The sequence below is a fragment of the Zingiber officinale genome, chromosome 9A (genome assembly GCF_018446385.1).
Source record: "Zingiber officinale cultivar Zhangliang chromosome 9A, Zo_v1.1, whole genome shotgun sequence".
Taxonomy (NCBI): Eukaryota; Viridiplantae; Streptophyta; class Magnoliopsida; order Zingiberales; family Zingiberaceae; genus Zingiber; species Zingiber officinale.
In genome coordinates, this window is record NC_056002.1 from 55,913,711 (window position 1) to 55,926,560 (window position 12,850).

A 12,850-nucleotide genomic window follows, 5' to 3' on the forward strand; every position below is an offset into this window, starting at 1 on the left:
GATATATTTGTCATCACTTTAAGAAAAATTGAATTACTAGTTAAGTTGTTCAAATTGTTGACATTTATAATACATTTTATGATTTAAGTTGAAGTTTAGTCCATCTTTGATATATATGACCCAACCTAATTTTTGTTTTGAAAATTTACAATTAAATTTATCTCCTTATGTTTTTTAATCTCATCTAAATATCTAAATACTTAGAAAAATTCTTAAAAAATGATATCATAAGGAGCTTATGCCGTATAGTTGAGCACCTAAATTTTTTTCGATTTTTTTTTTTTATATTTAATACTATAACTCAAAATTCTTAAAACTTAAAAGTAAAATCCTAAATAACATACCCATAAACTTTCAAAAAGGCCCGCAGCATATTTTATTTGATATATTGTATATGTAAATCTTAAATGTAAAAATAGACATAATTCATTCAAAAAATATATAAAGAATAGAGAGGGAAAAAACAGATATCTAAAAAAAAAAGTAAAAAAAAGAACAATAATGAACGAGATAGAAATATTGAATCATAAAATAGTATAAAAGTATTTCATGCCTAATAATTTAGATTAAGTTGAACTAAAGAGAAATGATTAAAAAGTAGATAATAGTGATGAAATAAGAATATTTTTTAGATGAGTTTGACTTAAAAAATAATCCTTAAGAGGTGCATTTTTCATTTTTGCCTAATAAATATTATCCACCATTAATGTGAGTTATGGTAGCATGGTCACAAACTCCGCATTAAGTCCATCATTTCAAAGTTGGGCATCTCTCATTTTCTTAAGTCGACTAATCCATCATCAATTCAAACTTGTAAAAATGTTTCATAAGCCACTAGGATAAATTAAAATGTACTCATAATAAACAATCAATTAGTTCAATATTATATATTAATTCATTATATATCTGAAAAAATTAGGAGATACTTTGTCGCTATACCATTAATCCGGGAGCATACATCTCTCATTTTCATAATTTCTACTTCCATCACACACTAATTAATAATACTTTTAATATTAATTTTTCTGAAATAACTCCGAGTGACGTGTATCCGTGTGTATGCATGATCAAGGCAATCTCCACCTCGACGTCCTACCTACCCGGGCACTCGACACTCACCTCGGCATCCCCTCGACATCCAACTTATTGGCTATAGATTTCACCAACATCACTAATTATTTTAAATGAAAACTTTAATTAAAGAGTAAATTGACTGCCCAAAATGAAGTCAAACCCCACTTTTTAAGTCTAATGGGAAATTCGAGCTCGAGCTGGATTGTTCCAAGGATTGGAATCTTAATTTTGAGTATATTTATATTCAAATTATGAAAATAAATAAATAAAATTCAATTTGTGAATATTATAAATTTAAATTTTATTCGAATTTAATAATTTTAAATACAAATCAAATATTCTTCCGCTATTCTTTTGCACCACTAATCAAACCCAATCAAAAATATATGTATTTCATTTTTTTTTGTTTTACTTTAAGAAAGAAAAATCAAAGGAAAAATAGTCCAAAATTCTCCTGTTTTATTTTTCTTGTACACAAAAATTTCAGAGGTCAGAGTCAAACAACTACTTTTCTCAAACGCGCCAAGAAAATATCGCCATGAATTCTGCAGAGTAGTTGAGACATCTCCATTCTTCCCCTCCATCTCTTCCAAATTTCAGATCTCCATTCTCTGCTCATCATGAAAATGGACGCTTCCGAACCCACCGTTTTGATTCCCTAGTTCTGAGCGTTTATGAATTACGAAGTGATCGATGGGGAAGTTTTCGTGGAGCTCGCTGGTGCCGGGATGCTATGGCGGCCACCGGCATCAGCGAGGGCACGGGAAGCTGCCAATTGCAAAGCAAATATCGTTCCAACGGATGTCGTTCTCCGACTTGAGCAACTCCACCGGTGGGATGCTGACGCCGGAGGACATCTCACTGTCGCTCATAGGCTCCAACCTCTACATCTTCAAGCTGGCGGAGCTGCACGTGGCGACGCAGGGGTTCGCGCAAAGCAACTTCCTCGGTAAGGGTGGCTTCGGCCCCGTCTACAAGGGCTTCGTCGACGAGAAGATCAAGCCAGGCGTGGCGGCGAGGACCGTTGCCGTGAAACAGCTCGACTTGGAGGGAAAGCAAGGGCACAAGGAATGGCTGGTGAGTCAAATCCTTTGCCAAGGTGTTCGATAAAATGGCTTGTACCTGAGTTTTATAATTTTATCCTTTAATTTGTTTGGAATTGTTTTGATGCTCAGACTGAAGTCATCTTCCTTGGGCAACTCAAGCACCCAAACCTTGTGAAATTGATTGGGTACTGCTGTGAAGATGAACAAAGGTTGTTGGTGTATGAGTTCATGACCCGGGGAAGCTTAGAGAAACTTCTTTTCAAAAGTATGCATTCTCCCTCTTTCGTTTTTTCTCCTAGGGCAAAAATCAAAAGGGCAAAAGGTCATAGGGCACTTCACTCATGTTTTTTTTTTGATACATAAAATCCGCATGAAAACTGATCCACCTATGTATTTATTATAGTAGCTACGATTCATAGTTGACACAATATACTAATGACTAATACTTAATTAAACACAGGTTATAGATTTAGAATTACCACAACTCTCTTGGAGCTACGAGTAACTGCTATAATATGCTAGATAAGAGTATTTTGTTTTGTCTCGGAGGGAAAAAATCGAAAGGTCAAAGACTTCCTTTTTATTTTATTGAAATCCTTTATTTTTTGATACATGGAATTATCCCTCTTTACCCTACCAGATCCATATGTATGAAAACCAGCCCAACTGTCTACTTTATGTAATACTTACGATTCAAAATTACTACAACAGACTATTGACCAACACTTGTTGTACACATGTTGTAACAATTAGTATTGATAACTGCTATAATATTCTATGAATAATCAGTATTGATTTGAGTTGAATAAGTGAGAGTATTTTGATATAAAAATACTTTATGGGTAATAATTTTAATAAGTTGGAATAATTTCACCAAAATTGATTACTACATATTGTAGCAACTATTCAAAGTCGCTACAACTTATAGCAGACCCGTACCCGTAGCGATTACAATACAATAGTTTGACAATACCAATCGCATACCCTTTTGATTCTTGCCCTTTCTCCTTTATGAAATCTCAGAACATAATAACAGTGCATTAAATGAAGCGAGAGTCCATTTCATCAATAATTGAAGTGTTGTTGCCGTATTGCTTTGGTGAATCACAGACTTTGGCTTTTCCTTTTCACAAGCCAAAATATCTTCTTCCTGAGCTCATTCAAATTGACTTTTCTTTGTCTCTTTTACTCTTCTCATCCTTGTTTTTTCTTCCTTTTCTTAGAAGTTCGCTCTACCACAACTATAAAGTCCTATTCTTCCTAACTCACCTACTCACCTTCTCTTTAAATAACAAGTTAAATAAAGTTAAGATGCCATACAAGTCCTTAGAAACTTGCCTTGGCCATCATTGTCATCATGAAGAACTAGACTAGTTGCTAAAATGCAAGTTTACCTGAACTAGTTGAAAAACCAACAAATGAAATGTTTGACTAAAGATTAAATCGTTATTTTACTCTTTATTGACTCTCTTTTGCAGGGTACTGTGGTTCTTTACCTTGGTCAACAAGACTACAGATTGCAATTGGAGCTGCAAAAGGTTTGGCCTTTCTCCATGACCTCGAGAAACCTGTAATATATCGGGATTTCAAAGCTTCAAACATCTTGTTAGACTCGGTAAGTTCTTGTAATCATAAAGCTAGACATTTTGAGTGAAACATATCAGGGCTACCTTTCTAGGAAGTGCCTGGAACTGGAGCTCGCATGCATCTTCCAAATTTGCAGCCTAATATGATAGTCTGACTTCAGATTGGACTAACTGTTCTTGTGAGAGTGATGGACACCAACTTGGGCATTCCAAAAAACCAGGCACCAATATTTTCTCTCGATCGGTCTAATAGCACTACAAGCAGCCATCATTTGATGATAGAATGATCCTTGATAAGACTCTTATTAGTTGCATTTTGAAGATGTGAAAACACAAAATGTATCTAGGCAATAGAATTAAAAAAAAAACATAAGCAATTTTCACTATGCGACACTGTTAATATTCACCTGATAAATGAGCTAGTGAATGAAGAGCATATACACTAACTTAGATAACGAAGAGTTGGGGAATAAAGCAGTAATGCATTTCAAATTTTTAAAGTTTTGATCACTGTATTTAGTTTCAGTTCAGTGATAGCAGTAATCTTGCTTGTTGGAAGTGATGAATTGATGTCTTCCAGTAGTTCACAGATGTAACTATGATTTCTTAGGATTACAAAGCAATGCTCTCGGATTTCGGTCTGGCTAAGGATGGTCCTGAAGGAGATGAGACTCATGTCTCAACAAGGGTCATGGGCACCCAAGGATATGCTGCACCAGAGTACATCCTCACAGGTAATTAGCCTGTTTTGTCATTCCCTTTTTCCCTGAATACAAATAATGGCATGTTTGTTACGTTCAATTTAGAATTAACAAAAGGTAAGGAGTTCAATCTTTGGACCATTTTCATTTTTAGATAATAAACTAGCTCATATGCAGGAACATTTTTCCCTCCATTGCTCTATTATATAAACAAACACTCGTTGCTGATTTGATGAAGGAAAACATCTGATATAGACAGTTTTACTCCCTTATTCTAGCTCCATGAACATCGTCCACCCTTGTCCTATAGAAAAAATAAGCTAAAAGCATCAAAGCATTAACTCTGAACCTCTCTCCTTGAAGTTGAGGACTCAACAGCTTCTATTATTAAAACATGGGACTTGATATCTTTAGTTTTAGCCAAATAAACCGTAAATGACCATGAAAATTTGTCTAATGCATAAGGTATTGGCTGTTTTAGGTAGTAGTCACTGAAAATATATGTAAACATTGAAGGGATAAGGGGAAAAAAAAAGGAGAGGGAGGGAACACGAGCAACAAGAATGATGTTTAGCCAAATCAACAATACCCCACACCCACATGAATATGATAAATGAGAACAACCCATCAAGAGTTTCTGATGATAAGAGTGACAGAGGGCTAAGATATTACCAAATGTAAGAAGTTGGAACCCGCTAGGTATTTTTCTAAAGCTAGGGGAAAGAGAACTTAATCTAAAGGGTGATCTTTCAAACTAATGACTTTGTTTTTGAAATTTAATTTTGGCATCTTACACTTTTCAGGTCACCTCACAGTAAAGAGCGATGTGTATGGTTATGGAGTTGTACTACTTGAACTACTAACTGGTCAGCGGTCAGTTGACAAGAACCGGCCAATGCGGAAGCAGAACCTAGTGGAATGGGCAAGACCTATTCTCAATGACCCAAGGAGGCTTAACCAACTTATGGACCCGTGCCTTGATGGCCAGTACTCCATCCAAGGTGCACAAAAGGTAGCTGCAATGGCCTACCAGTGTCTGAGCCAGAACCCTAAGTCCAGGCCTCACATGTCCACCGTTGTTGAGACCTTGGAGCCTCTACTAAACCTCAAGGACATGCCCATCGCACCATTCGTGTACATTGCACCTGCCGAGACTACATCCAATGAGGAGGAATCAACAAAGAATGAGGTAAAGCAAAGGCACAAGGATAGGTCCCCCAAGGCAGGGAAGGAAGTAGGAAATACAAAATTTGGTAGCCCAACAACGCACAACAATCAAAATTTGAAGAGAAACTGAGCTACATACATCCACACATACTGTTGGGATAAAAAACATAGTAATTGGTGCATTATGTAAATTCCTTGAAACATTGAGCCAGAGTAATGTTGTTTTAAGCTACAAACTGAAGGATACACTGTACAGAATTGATAGTAAACCATAAGAAGAGAATCATAAGACATTGTAGCATGCATTTTTCTGCTTAACAAGTCTTCATTTACTTTGTTGCTTACATTGTTGCCTCTGAAACTTCAGTCACTTCTATAAATTAATTGGTTGAAAAGTAGTCTTCACAATTTGGTTCAATGTATCATCGTTACTTGATCGAACACCGTATAGGTAGTAGTGCATAGCCAGGATTTTAAACTAGGAGCGGCAATTTTCAAAAATTTCAAACAATAGTATATGCCGATTTTCACAATCTAAAATCTAAATTTTTAGTTTTAGGAGCCAAAAATGAACTTAAATTTAAAAATTTTGACCTTAATCCTAAGTTCTAGTTGAAACAACGATCCGTCGATCCCCAAAGCTTATCTATGATTCAAAGTTAAAAAATCATTTATAATATTGCCTTCTCATAATATTTAGCATTCCAACATCGGCAATGGCGTATTACACGGCAGAGGCTACCGTGTGCGTAGGGAGAAAAGGGAGAAAAAAATGAAAGAGAATTTTTTTTTTCAAAAATACTATAATTCGTTTTAAACCAATTGAACTAGTTTAAATCTTAAATTGGTTCGATCATAACTTGACCAAGTTAACTCTAAATCAATCCCAATTTGAACCAACGTAATTATTATCTTTGAGTCTACCCATTGGATTTAGTTCTAACTGGATCTAATTTTAATTTAGCGTCCTCACTTCATGTTCTACATTTAATTTATCTATTTATTATTATATATTTTATTTTAAAATTTTAATATTTAACATTCCAAGTCGCGATATTTCTTTGTAAAAGTGGAACCAATGGATAGCTTAGGTCAAGGGCTTTCCAAATATGTAATCAATTTCAATTTTCCAACGACGAACGATGGTGAATCGATCAGTCAAAGTAGCGGCCAGGGCTTTCAAATATATACTATTAATCTTTTTTAAAATTCCAGAGGGGGCAGTCGCACCCCCTTCTCACAATGTGGCTACGCCCTCGGCTGCATGTCTAAATGCAAAGTTGGAGATTGAATAAGATCCTAGTGACCTACTAACTATATCAAAATTTTCAGTTATGTAAGCATATCTCCTTGATGGCCATTTTGAACTCTTTTTAGCTATAGGAATTGATGATACATATTAACTACTAGGAAGCTCACTAAGAGCTATGATGTGATTTGGGGAAAAAAAAGCAAAATACTCGAGTGGTTTAGAAACTTTGCCAAAATGAAATGCAAAGGACTAGGCAGGTTAATTTTGGTGGCTCTCTTGGACCGTATGACTGGAAGTAGGGGTGTAACTAAGCCAAGCCGCTCGAGAGCTATTTGGGTCTCGGTTCGAAAAAAAAAAGTTCATTCAAGTTTGTATTAAGTTAACGAGCTCAAAAACATTATTGATGTCGAGCTCGAGCTTAATAATATTTAGTTCATGAACTTGCTAACATGCGAACATATTTGTTATATATATATATATATATAACATAAAAAAAAGCAACATCGTTAACTCGAGGTCGATTATGTGCCTAGCGAGCTAGAACTCGAGCTTGTTTAACAATATGAAAATGATAAGTTAACGAGCCGGGCTCGAATAAGCTCGTTTAACTTTTAAATGAGTTATTTTCAAACCAAGCTTGAGCCAATCGTGATATTTAATTTCATTACGAACCGAGCTCGAGTTTAAGAATTAAAGCTCGAATCGAACTTGAGTCGAGCTCGAGCTTAGGGAAAAGCCAACCAAGCCAAGCTCGAACCTCTTAGTATTCAGCTTGACTCAATTCGATTACACCCCTAATGGGAAGTAGATATAATTTAACTATGTATAAAACAAAAAATAATCATCTTCATTAATACTTACTTTTTGAAAAACACTTGTTGAATTGTTTTCCCCCAATCTTGTAGAGAAAGTGGGTTTTTGATTGCCAAACTACAATTTTTCTTTGTATTTTCTTTTTGTAGTTTATATTTTTAGTTCTTATGGTTGGACTAGTCAACATCTTTCTTTCAAGAGGGCAAACATGTTCAACACTAGAACGACTACAATGTTCCATTATATTTTAATTGAAAAGCTAAAAATATTATTTATATGATGAAAAATATATTTTTAATAAAATTAATGCATTGATAAAAGTTTAAAATTGAATTTTATCTCGATGCAAAGAGATGCATGGTCAAGGTAGTGGTATGCTTATGGTGTCAATGATGCCCCATGAGAAATTATGAGGATTAAGAAGAGATATTATTATAAACATTATAAAATAATAATAAAAAAGAGAGATTAGTTGGAAATTTTGAGAAAATGTGAGTTAAAAGAATAAGGGATACGAGATGTGAGTTGAATGAGGGATGAGGGGATGTGAATTGAGAGAACGAGGGATGAGAAGATGACCAAAATATTGCCTAAAGTAGTTATTTTTATTTAAAATCAAGAGCATTTTTGTCTTTTCTTGAATTTTAATGGTTACAAGTACCATTGTCATAAGTAACTATGGGTGTTCATTTGGATCGGTTCCGGTTATTTGGATTATTCAGTTCGGATTATTCGGATTTTATAATTTTCTAAATCCAACTAAGAACCAAACCGAATTACCCGAAACTAATTCGGGTTATTCGGTTCGGATACCAATTAACCCAATTTTTTTTCAATTCAAATTTTCAATTTTCTTCAAATAAATAAACTACAAATAATTTACATTTACAAATAAATAAACTCCAAATTTCATAAAATAGTTTCATTTAATATAAGAAAAAAAACCTGCACATTCCAAAGATTCCAAAGATTGTACTAAAAAAATTATAAAATATATATTAATTCCTTATTCGGGTTTTGGGCGGGTTATTAGGATGGGGAGCTATATCCAAAATTCAACCATTAACCCAATTAATATTTCGGGTCAGTTCATTCAACCAACTCGAATTTAATTTAACCGAACCAAATAAAAATGTTATTTGGATCAGACGGGTTAATGGATTGACCCAAATAATGACACCGCTATCATAACCCTCAACATGGACCTAGTCTAGCACACAAATCGTGCCTAGCCCAGCGCACAGATCAAGCCCCTGTAACCTAGCTCAACACATGAGTCAAGTTGGAGCCCACATGACACAACTTAGTTTTTTGCGAGCTACACTATACAACTAAATTTGTGCTGGATCAAACAGAAGCACAAGCTGCCTAGTTCATTTAGCGCCCTAGGTAGTCCATGCAGTCCGTCCAAGCAACCTAGGCACCTCAAGCAACTACCTAGTTGGTCCATGCTAGTTTAAAGGAAAGAAATAATTTTTTTTATAAACTATTTGTTCAATTGAGATTAGTTAGTTTATTTATTTTTAATATTGCTGTATGATACTAATTGTAAGCAAGGTATGTGTTTTCTGCAATTTTAATTTATGATTATGAATTATTATATTTATGAATATTCTATTGTAAATTTTATTTCATTGATTGCAATGTGAAACATAAAATATTTAGCTTTTTCTTATTATCTTATATATGTAAATACTTATTTATCAATTATAACTTATTTATTTGTGATGATAAACTTATTTTAATCTATATATATATATATATATATATATTATTTATTTTGAATTTAGTTTATTTTTATTTTCTATTTTAATATCTTAATTATATCAATTAAATCCTACTACTCTGATGGGTCTCCACACAATTTTTTAGCGAAGACCCTTGCCCCTTGTTTTTTTTCATCCTTTGCACTCCAAATACCTGTTGAGTTAGGATTGAAGAAAGTCATTGTGTTTCCATTTGAGGATGCAAAAGTCATTCTTTCCTTTTCTCTCTCTTTATTTATTTGCACAGAGGAATGAATTTATTTTGATTTATTTTGGATAAGTAGGTAAGAGAATTTAAGAACAATTATCCAAATTCAACTTGATTTTTCAAATCAAGTTGCCGTACAATGGCTTGGGTGCTTAAAAAAAGGTATTAAAAAAAAAGAAGATTTAAAAAGAGGACAAAGCAAATTAAATTTGTAAATAACTCTATTTTGATTGAAACAAAATGGCTTAAACTAATTAGACTGTTTGGTAAAACAATTTAACAGACTGAAATTAGATAAAAGGAATTACAGTAAACACAATCTATTATTTTCGAACATTTACAGAAAAGTGTGCAACCACTAACCCTTTTCGGCCCTAAAGTTTAACACTTAGAGGAGACCAAGTGACTTGAGTTGTTGAACATGCTTAGCTGAAAGAGGAGGTGGTGGGCACCAGTCAGCACCATCACTGACATCCTCCACGACATATTCCTGATGAGCATCCCCACAAGTAGCAAAAAAAAAAAAATGTTAATTTTGCATAAGAAAAATGATTTGATAGTATGATGTAATGAAGTGCATGAAAACAAATTTCAAAGACAAATGAAAATGAAGCAACATGGCAAAGAATATCATGTCCTTACATAAGTGACTCTGTTATCATATGAATTAATGTTTTCAAGAATTTACTGCATATGCCATATAGTTAGCCTTGGAGAAGCTTAGGAGCACGACAAGATTATAATAAGACAAATTAAAAGTATTACTGGATTGATGTAAGAAAAATATTAGATTTGAACATTTCCATTCTTGCATTAAAAGATTATGGGGAGAGCTGCTTTTAGATTTGTATAGCAAGAGGACTTACTTTTGTTAACATGCGTTTGGCAAGGATATGATAATTGCGCTGCCAGATTCTTTGAGCAACCATCGTCGCCACAAGAACACCATAAAATATGCCAATGACAGTGAAGAGACCAAGGAGAATCAGCCCTAAAATAAACAGCACAGGTAGACTTGCTTCACCTTCGTTGGACCTTATTAAGCACTGGCATTCCCTGGTGGTATCAGCACAATTTTCACAGCATATGTCGCAGTCAATCCATACACAGGGAGTACCATGGACATGGTAGTCAACACCTACTCTGAAAGAGTATAAAGCAGATTATATTAACAAACAGTTGCAATAAGCAAGGAACTAAGAGGAAAGGCAAACAGAGAAAACAGCCACGTTTTAAAGGGTTCTCTGATGCCATATTATTTAGATTATGTCATACAGGAACTCATTGAAGGAGAATCAACGTCTTAGTTGATTTGATCTCTTTTATAATTTGTTTGCGTTGCTTGAAAGGATCAACTCCTGTAGTTGGTTTGAAGCTTCCTCATAGCATCCCCTTAAACTCAATCTGGGATTGTTAGTAATTGCCTTCTCCAACACATTATCATATGAATTCTCTAGAGTGTGCTATATTGAATAGGCAAGTCGAAGGACTCTTACAAAAAGATCTTAATAGGGAACACATGAGTCTGTATATCGTCCCTGCCTTATTGGTCCGCAAAATAGATGATTCTTAGAGAATGTGTATAGATTGTCGTGTCATTAGTAAGATCACGATTAATTATAAGTTTCCATACCAAGACTTGATGGCATGCTGGACATGGTGGGAACTCATTGGTTCTCCAAGATAGACTTGCATAATATATATTACCAAATTAAAATCATGATTAGTGATGAATGGAAAGCTACTATCAAGATGTAAGGTAGACTCTATGAGTGGTTAGTCGTGCCTGTGAAGACCCGATTTTGGACATAGTGATGGACACTAGTGGACATACCTTTGAAGGTTAAGTTAGGTTTGGCTCGTAGAAATCTTAATACCATAAAATTGAACCCAAATTTATGATTACTTTGTGTCATGTGTAGGTTTGGATCTTAGGGATTTCGGAAGTTGGATCTAGTTACGCCTACGTTTCTTCTTGCTCTTCATCATGATAATTTAATGAGTCACATGTTAATTTTATATGTTTCGAATTTTTATTCTAATTATATCTATGTTTTTTTCCTTGCTTTCTAACAAGATGACTTAGTAAGTCATATGTTAAAATTTTATGCCTATGTTTCTTTTGGTTTTATGATGATAACATAATGAGTCATGTGTTAATCCTTTTATGTAATTTAGACTTTCTAGCCATCACCTGTCATCTAGCCATGACCTTTCATCTAGTAATGACCCTTCACCGAGCATTTTTAATGGATGACCCTCCATCTAGCCATCTCTTCATATGCCTTGGCCACCCCTTCATCTAGCCATGGTTGGCCTATAAATAGCCAAGGCATTGTCTTCCAAGGCACACTCGAATCCTTTGAAAACTTTTTGTCCAAGTGCTACAGAAATTCGTCCAAACCTCATCCACATTTCGTGCAAGTTTCTACCCAAGTTTCGATCAACAAGTACAAGTTCAAGTCCTATAAAATTTCTTTCCAAAATCGAAGAAGGTTCTGACCAGGTAAGTGGGCTTTTCGTTTCGAATATAGCTGCGATCTCTGTTTTCATTTTATTATTGATCATTTTATACTGCTCATTTTATTTTCTGAATTCCAAGATGCACTGTTATGACTCATGTTAGATATGGTAAAAGGGAATTTCCAAAAATATGCTAAGATATGACAAGTTATGGCCCTGATGCTGTGGGTAATAATAGTCGATATATGACCTCACCCCTTAGAGGAATTACATATAGGGGACTGATCAGTTAAAGGGAATTTCCGAAAATATGATAAGATACGACAAGTTATAGCCTTGATGCGGTGGATAATAATAACCGATATATAGTCTCACTCCTTAAAGGAATTACATATAGGGGATTGATCAGTAACACCATGGAAAACAAAATGATTAACAGTGCTATAAGTATGTGTTTTCAATTAAGTTATGTTTCTGTCATGAATTCTGAATGTCTTGCTATGTTATGTATTCTGTCGTTCTATGTTCGATCGGCCCCACTTACTGAGTGTTTTCCCAGGCACTGACACCTCTTATTCCATCGCTAGATAAAGACGAGGAACAAGTTGAGAAAGAGGAGCAAGAGACGTTTTGGGGCTGGTAATGAAGCCTTGTCCATGTGATTTTGCCTTTTAGTTCATGTTATCTTTACTTGTACGCTTCCGTTTTTTTCGTTTTTGGATGGTAAAGACAATATTTCTATTATATTATTATTGGTTTGGTATTCATTTTATG

At 34.5% G+C, this 12,850-nt stretch overlaps 2 protein-coding genes across 5 annotated transcripts in view; one reads left to right on the top strand and one right to left on the bottom strand.

The window, feature by feature from the left end:
• The first annotated feature begins 1,622 nt into the window (after positions 1-1,622).
• On the top strand, positions 1,623-5,918 carry LOC122021923 (serine/threonine-protein kinase RIPK-like). Its single transcript, XM_042580102.1, has 5 exons — positions 1,623-2,151; positions 2,250-2,385; positions 3,599-3,735; positions 4,317-4,440; positions 5,211-5,918. Exons 1-5 carry the CDS (start codon positions 1,768-1,770, stop codon positions 5,702-5,704), a joined length of 1,275 nt encoding a protein of 424 aa, XP_042436036.1. The 5' UTR covers positions 1,623-1,767; the 3' UTR covers positions 5,705-5,918.
• Positions 3,826-12,850, bottom strand: part of LOC122021924 — a 54,440-nt gene continuing 45,415 nt past the window's right edge. For 3 of the 4 annotated variants that reach the window (XM_042580103.1, XM_042580106.1, XM_042580105.1), the window contains 3 exons: positions 10,480-10,756; positions 9,977-10,103; positions 3,826-4,472 (listed from right to left, as the gene is read on the bottom strand). In XM_042580103.1, coding sequence (XP_042436037.1) covers positions 10,002-10,103; positions 10,480-10,756 — 379 coding nt within the window. In that variant the 3' untranslated portion in view covers positions 3,826-4,472; positions 9,977-10,001. The remainder of the gene's footprint in view (positions 4,473-9,976; positions 10,104-10,479; positions 10,757-12,850) is intronic. The other variant, XM_042580104.1, reaches the window with a different exon arrangement.